This window comes from Phyllobates terribilis, unplaced genomic scaffold, assembly GCF_046119375.1.
Source record: "Phyllobates terribilis strain yellow unplaced genomic scaffold, ASM4611937v1 Scaffold_3__8_contigs__length_932513732, whole genome shotgun sequence".
Taxonomy (NCBI): domain Eukaryota; kingdom Metazoa; phylum Chordata; class Amphibia; order Anura; family Dendrobatidae; genus Phyllobates; species Phyllobates terribilis.
The window spans coordinates 345,416,670-345,435,464 of NW_027362763.1; the positions used below are offsets into that span (position 1 = coordinate 345,416,670).

Consider the following 18,795-nt stretch of genomic DNA (forward strand, 5'->3'; position numbering starts at 1 on the left):
GCTGTCCCCCCAGTCACAGAGGATGAAGAGGCCGCGGATGCACAAGATATGGCAGATGGTGGTTGGCCCGGCCGGCTAGGCCGCATTGTAGCACACTGAGCTTCCCACTGCAACTTATGCTTCATGTCCATGTGCCGGTTCATGCATGAAGTACTCAAACTATGTATTTTTTGGCCTCTACTTAGCTTTTGCTGACAAATGTTACAGATAACACGAGTTGGGTCATCTTTATCGATCTGAAAAAATGCCCAGGCTATGCAAGGCTTAGCACCCATGCGACCTGAAGAGCCACCACGACTTGTGGTGAGAGGCAGAGTTGTGTTTGAGGATGCAGTTGTTGACGTGCTTCCAGTACTACGTCTCTGTCCAGGAAGGCGCAACCTGACCTCGTCGTCACTAGCATCTTCCTCCACCTCCTCTGCTGACCTCATCTCTTGGCTGACTGTGGGTTGACAGTAAGTGGGATCTCCAACCTCATCATCATCACCCTGTGCGTTATCACACCCGTCGTCCTCAGAGCCAACCTGTTCCTGCCCTGACAAAAAATTAAAGTTGTCGCTCCAATCAGGTATTTGAGTCTTATCATCGTCTTCCTCATTGTCTCCACCAACAGGAGTTACAGTTTGGGAATGAGGGTCTACATTATGGTCAGAACCTTCTGCGTCTGGTCCTGGATCCGACTCATAAAGATTCTGGGCATCAGTGCAGATCATTTCTTCGTCTGGATTCACAGAAGCGCTGGAGTCGACCTCTGATTCCCAGGCTATAGTACGAGTAAACAGCTCTGCAGACTCAACCATCTGTTCTACCTCATACTCAGACGGGCAGCTGGAGATTTGGGAGCTGTGAGGAAGCAAGTGCGATTGGGGTGACACCTTTGAGGACTGGAGTATTTGTGATGTTGAAGTTGATGTGGAGGAGAGCCCACTTAAAGGAGCACTTGATATCCGTTGAAGCACCTGCTGTTTTTGTGCCTCATCTGGAATTTGTAGCGATTGGCGTGGCCGTAAGAAAGGGATCTTATCACATTGTCCGCTAAAAGAAGTAGACATTTTAGTTTGGCTGGAAGATGGTCTTTCTTCTGCAGATGTTACTGTTGCTTTAACACCTACCCCACGGACACAACCTTTTTTCCCCTTCCCAACACGCCTATTCCCCTTTCCACCAGCAGCAGGCCTTTTTCCACTCATTTTGGTGGTTAACTAATTCACAACTCTGGAGTTGTTTGCACAAAAAAACAATGGATGGGAACCGAGGAGAGCTGAGTGGCCAAACTGTGGTATTAGGCCAAAACTATTGACTGGGTTAGATGCAGAAAAAAATTATATTCAATTTGCAACCTGATGGAGGTCAGTATAGATGGACTAATAGAACAAGTCCCACACACAGCTAGAAGCCCAAATATTTTTTCAGAGGTAGATGCAGAAAATTTTTTTATTCAGTTTGCAACCTGATGGAGGTCTGTATAGATGGATTAATAGAACAAGTCCCACACACAGCTAGAAGCCCAAATATTTTTTCAGAGGTAGATGCAGATAAAAATGATTTTTAATTTGCAACCTGATGGAGGTCAGTATAGCTGGACTAATAGAGAAAGTCCCACACACTGCTAGAAGGCCAAATATTTTTTCAGAGCTAGATGCAGATAAAAATTATTTTTAATTTGCAACCTGATGGAGGTCAGTATAGATGGACTAATAGAACAAGTCCCACACACAGCTAGAAGCCCAATATTTTTTCAGAGGTAGATGCAGAAAAAAATATATTCAGTTTGCAACCTGATGGAGGTCAGTATAGATGGACTAATACAAGTCCCACACACAGCTAGAAGCCCAATATTTTTTCAGAGGTAGATGCAGAAAAAAATATATTCAGTTTGCAACCTGATGGAGGTCAGTATAGATGGACTAATACAACAAGTCCCACACACAGCTAGAAGCCCAATATTTTTTCAGAGCTAGATGCAGAAAAAAATTATATTCAATTTTCAACCTGATGGAGGTCAGTATAGATGGACTAATAGAATGATGCTATGCCCAAAAGATTTTACTTCACTAGGTGCAGGAAAAAAATTGGTATTCTATACACAGGTGGTATATCTTGCAACACAGATAGGCTACTCCACTGACTAACACACTCTGCAATAGGCCAAAAAGGATTAGCTTTGCTAGATTCAGCCAAATGCTGTGAAAAAAACTTGCACAGCACTGGCACAGACCTGCCTGGCAAAAACTGATAGGAACTGATGTAACCTAGTCCTGAAAAGGACTCCAATTACAATTAGTCTTTACTCCCACAATCTATCTATTTAAGAGCACATACCTGCCTGATAAAAGTCGTAGGAAATGCTGTAACCTAGTCCTTAAAAGGACTGCAATCACAACTATTCCCTACTCCCAAGCTATCTGTAGATTTGTGCGAAAATTGGCTTGAAATTAACAAGGTATAGCGCACACAGCAACAGCGGTGCCGTCTAACACGCAGCTGCAGCAGTGAGAAAATGGTGGCGACGGGGAAAATGGCTTGGTCTTATAGGGCAAGGACATGTGACATACACTGCCAATGACACATGCCCTTGCTTGTGTGAAAAAAAGCACTTCGCTCCGTGTGTGCGCTGCTGATAGGCTGACAGATTGCACCTCCCCACTGTAAATGCGGGAAAGAGAAAAAAAAAAATGGAGATCTTCATTGTTCCTGCAGAGATCCATCCCCTGCCACTCCCCCCACCCCGCTGTACACTCAAACTGCGTATTAACATTAATTTTCATCATTACTGAGAAAAAATCCAGTTATGACTTTGGTGCACGAACAGTTATCGAACATAACCTCGAACAGCCGAATTTTTCTCAAATTGTTCGTGTTCGCCGAACGGCTCGAACACCGCCCAAAACAGCTCGAATTTGAGATTGGCGAACAGTTCGAGTAGAACAACGCTCATCTCTACTCATTATTTTAAACTGTTTTTGGGAAATTAGTTAACCCTTCAGAGTGTAAATTTGGCAATAATAGAATACAGATACTATGTCTCATTTGAAGAGCCCCTGAGGTACCAAAACAACCAAAATCCCCCCAAGTGTTTGCTTTTTGGAAAGTAGTGATACCAACAGAAAAAAACGGTGCCATACAAATCTCTTAAAATGGTATAGATTTATTTAAATATTCAATTAAATCTGAAAGACTAACATGAAATCAATGAAGAACAACCGTAAACTTAGCCGACCACTCTACACATATCCTGCCTGAAACATCACTTGATGTACAGTGGGGAAAAAAACTATTTAGCCACCAATTGTGCAAGTTCTCCCACTTAAAAAGATGAGAGAGGCCTGTAATTGACATCATAGGTAGACCTCAACTATGAGAGACAAATTGAGAAAGCAAATCCTGAAAATCACATTGTCTGATTTGGAAAGAATTGCATTTTACTGGCTCTGAAGAAGATATCTTTGCAGGCTCAATTACCTAGATGGGCTTGGATAATCAATAATAGAATTATAGAACATATACATAATGTACTGTATGACGGGAGACCAAACTAATTGGTGAAAAAAATCATTCACAGAGTTTTTACTTTTTGTCAGTTGGTTTCTTTGTATAGATAATTGAAAATGATTTCACACATAATGCATAAAATATCAGTGTGCAAACTTTATTTCGTTTTCTTATTATTTCTCCTTATGAATACAGGACCCGCGGACATAGCATGCTGTGGTACCAACGTCCTGTAAATGCACAAATGAGGAAATTAGGGTAAAATACATTAAGAAAAAACCTTGTGTGAATCCACCCCTAATTTGTCTGCTATGAAAAATTGCCCTTTTTTATTGTAAACATACTTAAGGTGTGAACCCATTACAAAAAAAGTTGTTATGTATTTATTTATTTATTTTCTATACATTAATGTACAGGAGTATATTTTAGTGTGCAGGCAGGGATGAGCATTTGAAGCAACATGTACTTTCTCTTTGAACACTTTTCATAGCTCCACATCATTGCTCCATGAACAATGATGTTACACCAAGCCATTAATATGCTCCTGTCCTCCATACTGATCTACTGTATGATTTACCCAGGTTTTTAATCTTTCTCATTTCTATCTTTGTATATCCATGGCTAAGAGATTTTACAGAGTGCTGTCCTTTATTTTATTGTTATTTGTATATTTATACAGTACAGACCAAAAGTTTGGACACACCTTCTCATTTAAAGATTTTTCTGTATTTTCATGACTATGAAAATTGTACTTTCACACTGAAGGCATCAAAACTATGAATTAATACATGTGGAATTATATACTTAACAAAAAAGTGTGAAACAACTGAAAACATGTCTTATATTCTAGGTTCTTCAAAGTAGCCACCTTTTGCTTTGATGACTGCTTTGCACACTCTTGGCATTCTATTGATGAGCTTCAAGAGGTAGTCATCGGAAATGGTCTTCCAAGAATCTTGAAGGAGTTCCCAGAGATGCTTAGCACTTGTTGGCCCTTTTGCCTTCACTCTGCGGTCCAGCTCACCCCAAACTATCTCGATTAGGTTCAGGTCTGGTGACTGTGGAGGCCAGGTCATCTGGCGTAGCACCCCATAACTCTCCTTCTTGGTCAAATAGCCCTTACACAGCCTGGAGGTGTGTTTGGGGTCATTGTCCTGTTGAAAAATAAATGATGGTCCAACTAAACGCAAACCGGATGGCATAGCATGCCGCTGCAAGATGCTGTGGTAGCCATGCTGGTTCAGTATGCCTTCAATTTTGAATAAATCCCCAACCATGTCACCAGCAAAGCACCCTCACACCATCACACCCCCTCCTCCTTCATGGTGGGAACCAGGCATGTAGAGTCCATCCGTTCACCTTTTCTGCGTCGCACAAAGACACTGTGGTTGGAACCAAAGATTTCAAATTTGGACTCATCAGACCAAAGCACAGATTTCCACTGGTCTAATGTCCATTCCTTGTGTTCTTTAGCCCAAACAAGTCTCTTCTGCTTGTTGCCTGTCCTTAGCAGTGGTTTCCTAGCAGCTATTTTACCATGAAGGCCTGCTGCACAAAGTCTCCTCTTAACAGTTGTTGAAGAGATGTGTCTGCTGCTAGAACTCTGTGTGGCATTGACCTGGTCTCTAATCTGAGCTGCTGTTAACCTGTGATTTCTGAGCCTGGTGACTCGGATAAACTGATCCTCAGAAGCAGAGGTGACTCTGGTCTTCCTTTCCAGGGGCGGTCCTCATGTGAGCCAGTTTCTTTGTAGCGCTTGATGGTTTTTGCAACTGCACTTGGGGACACTTTCAAATTTTTCCCAATTTTTCGGACTGACCGACCTTAATTTCTTACAGTAATGATGGCCACTCGTTTTTCTTTACTTAGCTGCTTTTTTCTTGCCATAATACAAATTCTAACAGTCTATTCAGTAGGACTATCAGCTGTGTATCCACCAGACTTCTGCACAACACAACTGATGGTCCCAACCCCATTTATAAAGCAAGAAATCCCACTTATTAAACCTGACAGGGCACACCTGTGAAGTGAAAACCATTTCCGGTGACTACCTCTTGAAGCTCATCAAGAGAATGCCAAGAGTGTGCAAAGTAGTCATCAAAGCAAAAGGTGGCTACTTTGAAGAACCTAGAATATAAGACATATTTTCAGTTGCTTCACACTTTTTTGTTAAGTATATAATTCCACGTGTTAATTCATAGTTTTGATGCCTTCAGTGTGAATGTACAATTTTCATAGTCATGAAAATACAGAAAAATCTTTAAATGAGAAGGTGTATCCAAACTTTTGGTCTGTACTTTATATTTGTGTGAATTATCTGCTTCCAATGTATTTTTGTCCTTGGTTACTAAATTAATCCAATAAAACAGGCTAGTAAAGTATGGTAAATAATCCATATACTACCCAGCCAGCAGTAGAGATGTTAATAATTGAAAAAATGCCAATGAAGTCTTAGACTGTGAAGTTCTGGGTGTGGATGTACAATAAATGAGAGCACCTGCTGCCCTCCCCTTATAGAGAAGCAAGGCAGTGTGGAGGGGAACAGTCACATACACCTGTTCTTGTGATCAGACAAACATTTCATCACAATGTTCTGACAGTAATAGAAGACAAAGATGGGCAAACTAGTTACCTGGATTTATGTGATCTGCTGTGTCATATATCTAGGTGGTAAGTGTTTGTATTATTTATGTTATCCAGACGATGTTAATGGCTATAAATATCCTAGATGTATACTTAGGATGGTACCCGATGTGCATTTGTGTAGTCCAGCGAAATATGAGACAGGATTAAGAGGTAATCTGGTAATTTTACTTTGTTTGCAAAGATTATTTTAGTCTAAAATTTAGTTTTCATCATTTACTTTCTGCTACTGTAAACTAATTCTCCAATAGGTGTTGGCTGAACCCAGGCAGTATCGCTTCTTCAGCTACATAGCTGTGTATCTCTCTCAGTGGATTATCTCAGTGGAGTTTTCTGGATGGACGGTGTCTTCTAGGCTAGATTTCCACCTTTTTTAGTCTAGTTTTTTTTTTTTTTTCACCTGTTTTTCATTTGTGACTTATTCTTCTTTTAATTTACATCTTTCATAAAATCTACGTATATATAGATGTGTGTGTTCTCCTGCATATTTTTTTTTTATGTTCGGCATTGTGGGCAAAGTTTGGTGTTTCCAGAAGTTATTAGCTAATTCATCAATTGCGACTATTAAAAGAGTTGTAAGATTTTTAGACAAATGAACTCCAGGAACCTCCCTCACTCACTTTCCCAAAGTGATTTTATGTATGTCTGAAATTGTTTGCAAATTTTGTAACATTTAAACAGGACATGTGCTAAAAAAAAAATCACAAAACTAGTTGAAAATAAAATTAAATAACTATAAAAAAAAAAGTTAACGAATATCACAAGATAAAAAAATAAAAAGTGACTTCCAAAAAACAGCAAATGATGAATTGGCACATGGGTGATTCATAATTGACTTTGCAACATTTTCTTTGTCTCGTTTTGTAACTTTTTTTTTTTGCACCCAATTTATTATTCTATTTGTGCCTTTTTTAAGTATATTTTATATGCGGTCACCTGTTGTTGTTTTTTGTCCACTATGTGGGCAGAGTTTATCGATTCTAGATGCTTCACCTCATTCATCAAATTTTTGCGCAACTCTAATCCAGTTTCCCTTGTGTATTTTTGAGTACGCCAGTATTTTTGTGCCATTTTGCGAAATGTGAGACTTTTTGCGCTAAAAAGTTGCAAAAACTGTTCAAAACAGAACAGATTATTTTTTACTTTGCACCATTTAGAAGAATTTGGCGCAAGAAGTAGCAACTAATGCTACGTGACAAAGAAGGAAAATGACTTAAAAAAACCTGCAATTAATAATTGTAGCCATAGTATATAAATGAATATTTATGAGATAGAGAAGGATGCACATTTTATTCCCTGTGCCTGCTGGGCTTTTTTCAAACAGATTAGATTTAAATTGATCCTTTGTTAGTAATTGCCAAATGGCCTTTTTTTTATTTTGCCACTAAGAATCACTTCTTTTTCATTTATTTTTGGGGAACCTGTAAAGTGAACTGTATGAAAACCTGAACATCTTGTAAATGGGCATCAGCCAGACTACTGAGTGGCATCTGTGCTTAAGTAGACCTAAATCTGTCCAGCAATCCTGCTGTGAAAAAAAAAATTTTTGATTGAGGTATGAGAGCAGGGTCATAGTCATCATCACTAGAAATTTTAACAATTTGTCTGAAGAGGTTGTAATTGATTTGTATGATTTAAGAAAAATCTGATGAATCTGACAAAGCTCAGGCTAGATTTTGGCAGCAAAGTGCTATAAAAAGTATTATTATATCTTTGAAGAAAACAATTTTAGATGTGAATTTATCCAAATGCACTAAATATCATGCTTTGATTGGTGCCAACAATTTTATTTCAGACATTTGCATATTTCAGAGCACATTGGTATCAGTTACTCTCTATTCTTTTTCATGGTTGTGCACATTCCTTAAAGAGGACCTTTCACTAGTCTGAGCATGTTAAACTGACCACATCATGGAAGAGTGGCTGCAGTAAAACATATTTTTTTAATTTTTTAATTTCTCAGTTGCAAAGATATTAACTTGTAAAGTTTTGGTTGTAAGTTATGTTAAGTCCAAGTTTCTTTGGAGGCATGTTGACAATTAATAAATGGGCAACAACATTCAGGCGTAAAAAAGAACATGCCCCTCAATAAATTAGAAGAGGCTTTCTTCTGTGTGAAACACGTAATGACATACAGTCTCCTTTCTTCGCTAGTCTCATTTTCAAGTGATCATAAGTGCATGGAGTAGAGTAACACCTTTCAGCTTTCATCTCATAGAAGTAAGTGTGTGTCTGGATGCAGAAGTATTTGTAATGAGACAAAGCTCAGCACTGTACTACTGTCACTCTCCCCACATTGACTGCTGTGTAATGAAAGTTGAAAGGTGTTAGTAATCTCTGATTTACTCCCGTCACTGATAATCACTCTATAGTGAGACCAATGAGGAGAGAAGACTGTCGTTATACAGTGGCTTGTAAAAGTTTGGGCACCCCTGGTTAAAATTACTGTTATTGTGAACAGTTAAGCAAGTTGAAGATGAAATGATGTCTAAAAGGCCTAAAGTCAAAGATGACACATTTCCTTTGTATTTTAAACCCCCCCAAAATTGTTATTTTTTACATTTTAAACATGACAAAAAAAGGAAAATGGGCAGATGCAAAAGTATGGGCACCCTGCATGGTTAGTACCTGGTAGCACCCCCTTTTGAAAGGATCACAGCTTGTAAATGCTTTTTTTAGCTAGCCAAGAGTCTTTCAATTCTTGTCTGAGGGATTTTCATCCATTCTGCCTTGGAAAATTCTTTCAATTCTGTGAGATTCCAGGGTCGTCTTCCATGCACTGCTATTTTGAGGTCTAGACACAGATTTTCAATGATGTTCAGATCAGGAGACTGTAAGGGCCATTGTAAAACCTTCAATTAATGCCTTTTGAGGTGGTCAGTTGTGGATTTTGACGTGTGTTTATGATCATTATCCATTTGTAGAAGCCTTCCTCTTTTCAGCTTCAGCTTATTTACAGATGGTGTTATGTTTACATCAAGAATTTGTTAAAATTTAATTGATTCCATTCTTCCCTTTATTGGTAAAATGTTTCTAGTGAAAATTGGCTTTAAAACAACCCAAAGCATACATTGATCCACCCACATGCTTAGTGGCTGGTGAGTTGTTCTTTTCCTGAAAATCTGTGCCCTTTTTCTCCACACATACTTTTGATCATTGTGGCCAAAGAGTTCTATTTTAACCTCATCAGTCCACAGGACTTGTTTTAAAAATGCATCAGGCTTGTTTAGATGTTCTTTTGCATATTTCTGATGCTGAATTGTATGGTGAAGACGCAGGAGAGGTTTTCTTTGTATGACTTTTCCATGAAGGCCATATTTGTTCAGGTGTCTCTGAACAGTAGAACAATATACCATAACTCCTGAGTCTGCTAAATCTTTCTGAAGGTCTTTTGCAGTCAAGTGGGAGTTCTGATTTACCTCTCTAGCAATTCTACAAGCAGCTCTCACTGAAATTTTGCTTGGTCTTCCAGACCTTATCTTGACCTCCACTGTTCCTGTTAACTGCCATTTCTTAATTACATTTCAAACTGAGGAAAGGGCAACTTTGAAAATGAAAATGGTGGATGCCCACAAAGCAGGAGAAGGCTATAAGTAGATAGCAGAGTGGTATGCAGCTGCTTAGAAGAACTAATAGCTGCTGTATTTTGGCCCAAGGTTCGAAGAGGCTGAGATTTTTTTAAAGCTGGGAAAGTTGCATCACCTGGCCTTTCCTCATGATAATAATGAACAAGCCACAACCCTAACAGGCTAATTAAGGTCTGAAACCTTGGTCAAAGTTATCTGAGCACAAAAATCTCCAAGGGTACCACAACTTTTTCATCATCCCATTTTCCTTTTTGTAATTTTTAAAATGTAAAATATGACAACTTTTTTGCCTAAAATACAAAGGAAATGTGTCATCTTTAACTTTAGCCTTATTAGAGATCATTTCATCTTCAACTTGCTTAACTGTTCACAATAACAGTAATTTTGACCAGGGGTACCCAAACTTTTACATGCCACTGTATGTCTGACACAGAAGAATGTCAGCTCTAAGCAGATGTGTTATTTTTTCCCCTGTATGTTGCTAAGCCCTTATTATTTGTTACTGGTAATGCCCCTTGGATTTAACATAAATTATAACCTAAACTTTATAAGCTAATATCTCCACAACAGAGATGAGAAATTAAAAAAATAAATTTTACTCTGCTCTGCACTCACTATTTTATGATATGGCCAATTTAACATATTCAAACTGGTGAAAGGTTCTCTTTAAGAACAGACCTAAACTTGATATCAAGCTAATCGTAGAGTTTCCTTATATGGAAAACACTAATGATTCATCACATCTGGCATTTTGTATGCTAGTATTGTTGAACTGAGCTTTTAAATAAGATGTGCCAAATTCATTAAAAAGCATATGCCTTTCAAATAATTTTCCACATCCTTCAACTGCCTTGTGCCACTAAAAGAAATGTTACTCTAGTCAGTGACTGGAATAAATTTCTGGCATAATTTTAATTTGTATTTGTTGGATTTGCCCTGTCCCACCCCAGCTTTTCCCACATTTTATAAAAATTGTCAAAGTCAGCCACGAGTGACATAAACATGTCTAAAGTTGCAAAATGTTCTAGTAAGTCTGAGTTGCACAAATATTTTGCGAAATTTCAAGGTATTTTACACCAGAATTCTAGAAAAAACACCAAGATATATCAAGCCCTAAAAAAATGCTTATGCAAAACAGATTTGTTAAATTTGACAGTACAATACACTTGCGAATTGAAGAAAACCATTTAAATGCTGTAGAAATTACTACATTAAAAATTTTTGATAACAAATATGCCTCTTGTCAAAATAAGGCAACACCTCCCTACAGTTAATATAACAATGCTACGTCTGATCTGATTCTAGCCATTACCTAAGGATAGCTTTGTATATTACCTAGGAAACGTAGCATTTATAAAAATGTAGTTTGAATTTCGCATAGGACATGAAAATTTCATACATTTACTGCTTACTACATATAATAAAAATGTAAACACTCTTCATTTCAAGGAGATACATATGCCTCGATTCATCAAGAAAGGCGATTTTTACACTGGTCTTGATGAGGGGCTGTGTTAGAGTCAGACACTCCTGATTCATTAAGAGGCGCATTCCTTTTATTGTATCAGGAGCATCTGACAAGTGACATGTGCCAGTGACAGGCATAAGTGACATGTGCCAGTGACTAGAGTAAGATTTCTGGTGTAAGGAATGCCACTTTTCTCCACTTTTTAGTGATTTAGCCCCTCTGCAGGCTCTCCAGGTCACTCTGCCCTCCGTGTGACCGGGAAGTGACTTTTACAATGAAAGTCTATGGAGCATCAGCATGAGGCTCAGAATGAGATTAGAAGGAGATAGATCGGCACACTATCTTTTTGAAAGAATTGTGTGCTTGAGGAAGAGACTCGTGGTCCAGACTTATTGAGGTTGGAACCTTGGCACCACAAAAGAAAATGAAATGAAACTGTGGGTTTTGCTGCAGTGTAAATTTATTTTGATCCGGCAAGAACTCAAAAACAGATCATGTCCAAAGTTTCGACCAGAAACGGTCTTTGTCAAGGACATCTGTTGTCGGTGCAGGTTGGTAGAAATCTAGTAGAGCAATAACGTAAAACGTAAGATCTCTTTTATGTCAAGGAGGACCTGTGTGGAGCAGGAGTTGGGAATAAGGAAATTCGTCAAGCAGGTTGTAAGCCACAGGGTGATGCAGTGCCTGGAGCAACAGCGCATGTGCAGGATGTCTGAGTCCCAGCGTGGTGACATCATCGCCCCTTGTTGGGCTTCAGACATCCTATGCTTGCACCCGCACACTGCAAGAGGACTCGTTGGGATCCTGGGTTAGCTGAGTATTCCATGTTTTTTATTTTAACTAAAACTTGTGAGGATGTGGGGGCATCATGAAGAATGGGGAAGGCCCTCATACTTTGTAGGGGCAACTGTGAGGGGGCTCTCAAAGTGTAAGGGCTATTATACTGTTCGGGTATTACTGTGGGGGCCATTATATTGTGCTGCAGCTAATATGGGAGCCATTACATAGTGTTGCAACTAATATGGGGACGATTATACTGTTTGGGGTCTATTGTGGGGGCCATTATGTGGCATGACAGGTAATATGGGAGCCATTATACAGTTTAGAGGCTACTGTGGGGGACACTCATACAATGTGGGGACCCTCATTGAGTGTGGGAACTACTGTGTGGGCCATTGTAAAGTGTGGGGGCTATTGTGGGGACCACTGAAGGGTCTATCATACAGTGTATGGGCAATTTTATGATGTGGGAGCTAATGTCGGGCCATTATACAGTTTGGGGACTACTAAAGGGTCCATCATACATTGTGGGGGTCACTGTGGGAGACGTTCTATAGTGTGGAAGCTAATGTGAGGGCAATTATACAGTTTGGGGGCTACGGTGGGGACCATTATGTAGTGTTAGGACTACTGTGGGGGTCATTGTTTTTGTTCCACCATGAACAATAAACCACTTCCCTCTATTTTACCACATCTCAGGAGGGATAGCTGATCTTCCTATATGAAGCTTTAATTTTTTTGTAGCCATTTATTGCCGTTACCTACTCATTTATCTTAACAATTGTTTCGACATTGTCGTCTAAAGCTTTCGGTTACAGTGTTCCCCTTAATGTTGTTATCAAATTGCAATGAGTTTGATTGATATACTGTTTCACTGTATGTTATATTGCACATACTTCAGTCTCTACTTTGGACAAGTCCAATCCCCCATAGCTTCACATAACATTCCCATTCTCTAGCGATTGAGATTACACCATCACTCAGTCAATCCTTTAAGCTAAAACAAGCCATCCATAAAGATATCCAGGTTAGCCTCTTTATGTTTTAAGAAACACATAAATTACTCAGATCCTATTAATTGGGCTATAAAGTGTACATAATATAAATATATCAAAAAAGAGAAACTTTATTTAAAGGCCAAAAAAATATCAGAATTTTTATTATAAAGTTTTTGGTATTTTTTGGCCCTTCTCTTCATGTTTAAGTAAGACATGCCTGTTAAGCCAACCCAGCCCATCTTCACCTCCCCATAAACTTTCCCTATAGAAGCCATCTTTCTTATTGCGTTGTCCTTCACAAACCAACATAACCCTCCAGTGTTATTACACACTGCTGCTCATCACATTGTGCTCAGCCATTTCCATTACTCGCCACACTACCTCCGCCTTCTCCTTTATTCTTCACTACTTCCCTGCCACAACCTTTTGTTTAAATGTACCCCACCTAACCCTCAATCCTTCCTCCCGCCCGATAGGATGTGTGACATATTTCTAAGCCCAAGCCAGTTCCTCAAACACTGGTCTTACCCCACACATGAAGCCTTACTATACAACTCAATTGTAGTGTTGAGCCACCTCCGTAGTGTTCGGGTTCGGTTCGGTTCGTCGAACACCAGGATGTTCGTGGAACTGTTCGTCGAACACCTTAGAACACCGTCGAACACCGTCGAACACCGTTAAAACCAATAGCAGGCAAACAAAAACACATAGAAACACATAGAAAACACCTTCAAAGGTGTCCAAAACCTGACAAACTGCTCAGAAGACACTCTCTTTAAAAAAGCCGTCCGGCAATTCAGCTGCGGCATACACCGGTACCCGACAATTTAGACAAGAAGGAATAGAGCATCACACATAGATTAGATAGATAGAAACATGTCAGTCACATATATAAGAAGTACAGTGACAGTGTTGGTTACTGTACTTGTCATTTAGTGTTAAAGGATTTATTAAAAAAAATAATAGTGTTTTCATGCACCGTCTCTTTAAAAAAGTTGGCCGGCAATTCAGCATAGGTACCCGACAATTTATAACAGAAAGAATAGAGCATCATACATAGATTAGATAGATAGAAACATGTCAGTCACATATATAATAAGTACAGTGATAGTGTTGATTACTGTACTTGTCATTTAGTGTTAAAATAAAGGATTTCTAAAAAAAAAAATTGGCGTAGGGTTCGCCATAATTTTAGTCTCTAGCGGAGGTTAAGCAGTTGGCTGTGGCAGATGTTTGAAGCCTGGGAAGGGGGTAATACCCACGGAGCTTCCCAGGCTACTAATATCAGCCCCAGCTGAATACCTAGCCTTTACTAGCTATTAAAATGGGGGACCCCAAAAAAAATAACGTGGGGTCCCCCCTATTTTAATAGCTAGCAAAGGCTAGGCAGACATCTGGGGACTGATATTAATAGCCTAGGAAGGGTGCCATGAATATTGGCCCCCTCCCAGGCTAGAAACACCAGCCATCAGCCGCCCCAGAAATGGCGCATCCATAGGATGCGCCAATTTTGGCACTTAGCCTCGCTCTTCCCACTGCCCTGTAGCGGTGGCAGTGGGGTAATAGGGCTGGGATTGATGTCAGCTTATAATGCCAGCTGACATCAAGCCCAGGTTAGTAATGGAGAGGCGTCTATAAGACACCCCCATTACTAACCCCATAGTCAAAGTTGCAAAAAAACACAAACACCCAGAATAAAGACCTTTAATTGAAATAAACACACAATTCTTTATTGTTCTAAACTAAACCATACTTACCATCATGCCCATTCCAGCGGAAGCCAACGATCTCCTGCAATAAAAGTAAAATAATAAAGCAACATCATCCTTACCTTTCCATGGTTCCCACGACAGCTTCAGCTCTGCTACATTCACATGACAGGCTGGACCGCAGCAGAACGCTGCCATCCAGCTTGCCATGTGGCAGTCACTGAGAAGCGCAGGCATGCTTGCGCTCCTCAGTGTCTGGCTGTGACGGCATCCAGATGAGCCGACAATGAACTCCGCTCATCTCATGCACGTCACTGACAGCGTGGGAAAATTCTCAGTGGTCAGCGCTTGAGCAGGAGAATTCTCCCACGCTGGGATGGCATTGAGATGACAGGTTGGATCACAGCTGAGCACTGCCATCCAGCTTGTCATCCTTCAGAGAGTGTCTATGAAGGATGGCATGCTGGATGGCAGCGCTCAGCTGTGATCCAGCCTGTCATCTCAATGCCATCCCAGCGTGGGAGAATTCTCCTGCTCGAGCACTGAGAGCTGAGAATTTTCCCACGCTGTCAGTGACGTGCATGAGGTGAGCTGAGTTCATTGGACATGAACTCGGCTCATCATTATGCCGTCACAGCCAGACACTGAGGAGCGCAAGCAAGCCTGCGCTTCTCAGTGTCTGCTGCATGGCAAGCTGGATGGCAGCGTTCTGCTGCGATCCAGCCTGTCATGTGAATGTAGCAGAGCTGAAGAGGTCGTGGGAACCATGGAAAGATAAGAATGATGTTTCTTTATTATTTTATTTTTATTGCAGGAGATCGTTGGCTTCAGCTGGAATGGGAGAGATGGTAAGTATGGTTTAATTTAGAACAATAAAGAATTGTGTCTTTATTTCAATTAAAGGACTTTATTCTTGGTGTTTGTGGTTTTTTTTAACTTTCACTATGGGGTTAGTAATGGGGGTGTCTTATAGACGCCTCCCCATTACTAACTTGGACTTGATGTCAGCTGGCATTATAAGCTGACATCAACCCCAGCCCTATTACCCCACTGCCACCGCTATAGGGCAGTGGGAAGAGCGAGGCTAAGTGCCAGAATTGGCGCATCCTATGGATGCGCCATTTCTGGGGCAGCTGACGGCTGGTGTTTCTAGCCTGGGAGGGGGCCAATATTCATGGCACCCTTCCTGGGCTATTAATATTAGCCCCCAGCTGTCTGCCTAGCCTTTGCTAGCTATTAAAATAGGGGGGACCCCACGTCATTTTTTTTGGGGTCCCCCATTTTAATAGCTAGTAAAGGCTAGGTATTCAGCTGGGGGCTGATATTAGTAGCCTGGTAAGCTCTGTGGGTATTACCCCCTTCCCAGGCTTCAAACATCTGCCCCAGCCGTCTGCTTAACCTCCGCTAGAGATTAAAATTATGGGTAACCCCACGCCAATTTTTTTTTAAATAAATCCTTTATTTTAACACTAAATGACAAGTACAGTAATCAGCACTATCACTGTACTTATTATATATGTGACTGAAATGTTTCTATCTATCTAATCTATGTGTGATGCTCTATCTTTCTGTTATAAATTGTCGAGTACCGATGCTGAATTGCCGGCCGGCTTTTTTAAAGAGACGGTGCATGAAAACACTATTATTTTTTTTAATAAATCCTTTAACACTAAATGACAAGTACAGTAACCAACACTGTCACTGTACTTCTTATATATGTGACTGACATGTTTCTATCTATCAAACCTATGTGTGATGCTTTATTCTTTCGGTTCTAAATTGTCGGGTACCGGTGTATGTCGCTGCTGAATTGTCGACTTCTCATGTTTCACTGTGAGCACTGTTCCCATCGATTTGGGCAACCACTGTAATGCCACAACCATCATGGCTGTGGCATTACAGTGAGTGGCAGACAATCCCTGCATGATTGGTGCTCTAAATAGCGCCAGACATGCAGGACACGCTTTTGGTGCACGAACAGTTATCGAACATAACCTCGAACAGCCAAATTTTTTGCAAATCGTTCGCGTTCGTCAAACGACTCGAACACCGCCCAAAACAGCTCGAATTTGAGATTGGCGAACAGTTCTAGTCGAACACCGCTCATCTCTACTTAATTGCCTTTATCACCATGCCTTTATCCATCCTGTCACACAGTATGCAAAGCCTAAATTCCCTTCACAAATACACTTAAGTGTTCTGTTATTATAGATCCCTTTAGGCAGATGTGATCTGTCTGCAATAGATATACTTTTCTAAAACATCATACCCAAAATTCTTAACCCCATCCTACACACTTTTTTATACTGCCAACTCTTCAAACATAACTAAAGGTGTAGCCATATGCTTTAAAAAATCCATCCCTTTTGTCTTGAAATCGCAAGTTTCTGATAATGACAGCCGCTATGTAATGATAACATGCACCATCTCAGATGAACTGGTGCCTTTTGTCTCTTACTATGCTCCAAACACCCATCGATCCACCTTTCTCTCCCGCCTACTCGACCTACTAGAGGAACATGCCCAAGGCATCATGCTGCTCTGTGGGTACTTAAATTGCACACTGAATCCCAAGCTTTATAAGTCTACCGATCTCTAACTGTCGAGTTCCCCATCATCTCCGCTTTCACTAGATTCGGTCTCTTTCCGCAAACATCTTTCTCTCCACCAATGAGTCGATTTGAGGAGGAAACTACTCCCAACAACTAAAGACTACATCTATTTTTCCCCATGTCACTTAGTTTTCACCAGAATAGACCACATATTCACCCATCCAACCCTAATACCCAACATAAGAAATATCTCTATCCTCACTCTCCAATTAAGTTGATCTGTTCCAACCTACTCCCACGCCCACTGTCATTCAACTGGGCTCTAAATGACTCCCTGCTTTCTTACCCAGAAATCTCCCAAAGACTAAGTAATCACCTTGTCGATTATTTCTCTATTAATCAACAGTCAGCCACTGTCAAAGCCAAAATATTAGCATTCGCGGGTCTCTTTTGAGTGCGGGAAGCATCTGGCAAAATTTACTCTTATAATGTGGATCTAACAGAGTGGCAACCCAGTAGTCAGCACTATTTCGAATCATAACTATACGGGGATCATGTTGCAGATAGTGCAGCAAGAACGCACTCATATGTTGGGCTCTTTCCTGAGGTTCAAGCCCATGCTGTGTTGGTGGCTGGGTAATTCTGATGCTTGTTTCCTCCGTCCCCTCACCCAAACACGAATAGAGAAGGGTTTATTATCCTCTTCATGTTCTGACTGTTGCTCGTCCATCACCTCTTCCTCTTCCATTTGTTCCTCACCTTCACTAACATCTTCATTAACAGTTTTACTGGTATCGCCAACCCCCCTCAACCACAGTGAATCACCCTCCCTTGGCACCCTGAGATGTCTCCTAGTGCATGACGTTAGTAACAGAAGAAAGTATTTTTTAGTGTGGATGAGGCCTGTGTAACATAGGAGATATGCTACGAACAATTTCAAACTGAGATGTCCCCTAGTGTATCACATTAGTAACAGAAGAAAGTAGTTTTATAATGTGGGTGAGGCCTGTATAACATACAAGATATTCTCCAAACTAATTCAAACTGAGATATCCCCTGCTGTATAACATTAGGAATCGAAGAAAGTATTTTTTGACTGTGGATGAGGCCTGTATAATATAGAATATATGCTCCAAGATATTTCAAACTCAGATCTAGCCTGCTGTATCACGTTAGTCGCAGTAAAAAATATATTTTTTAACTCTGTATGAGCTCTGCATTAGAGATGAGCGGTGTTGGACTCGAACTGTTCGCCAATCTCAAATTCTAGCTTTTGGGGTGGTGTTCGAGCCGTTCGGCGAACACGAACAATTTGAAAAAAATTTGGCTGTTCGAGGTTATGTTCGATAACTGTTCGTGCACCAAAATCATAACTGGATTTTTTCTCAGTAATGCTGAAAATTAATGTTAATACGCAGTTTGAGTGTACAGCAGGGCGGGGGGAGGGGCAGGGGATGGATTTCTGCATAAATAATGAAGATCTCCATTTTTTTTTCTCTTTCCCGCATTTACAGTGGGGAGGTGCAATCTGTCAGATTAACAGCAGCGCACACACGGCACGAACTG

The 18,795-nt window shown here is 40.4% G+C and overlaps 1 protein-coding gene across 1 annotated transcript in view; it reads left to right on the plus strand.

Moving 5' to 3' along the window:
* The first annotated feature begins 10,724 nt into the window (after positions 1 to 10,724).
* Positions 10,725 to 18,795, plus strand: part of LOC141258548 (uncharacterized) — a 395,228-nt gene continuing 387,157 nt past the window's right edge. The window contains 1 exon segment of the mRNA XM_073673526.1: positions 10,725 to 10,788. Within this exon segment, the coding sequence (XP_073529627.1) occupies positions 10,725 to 10,788 (64 nt within the window).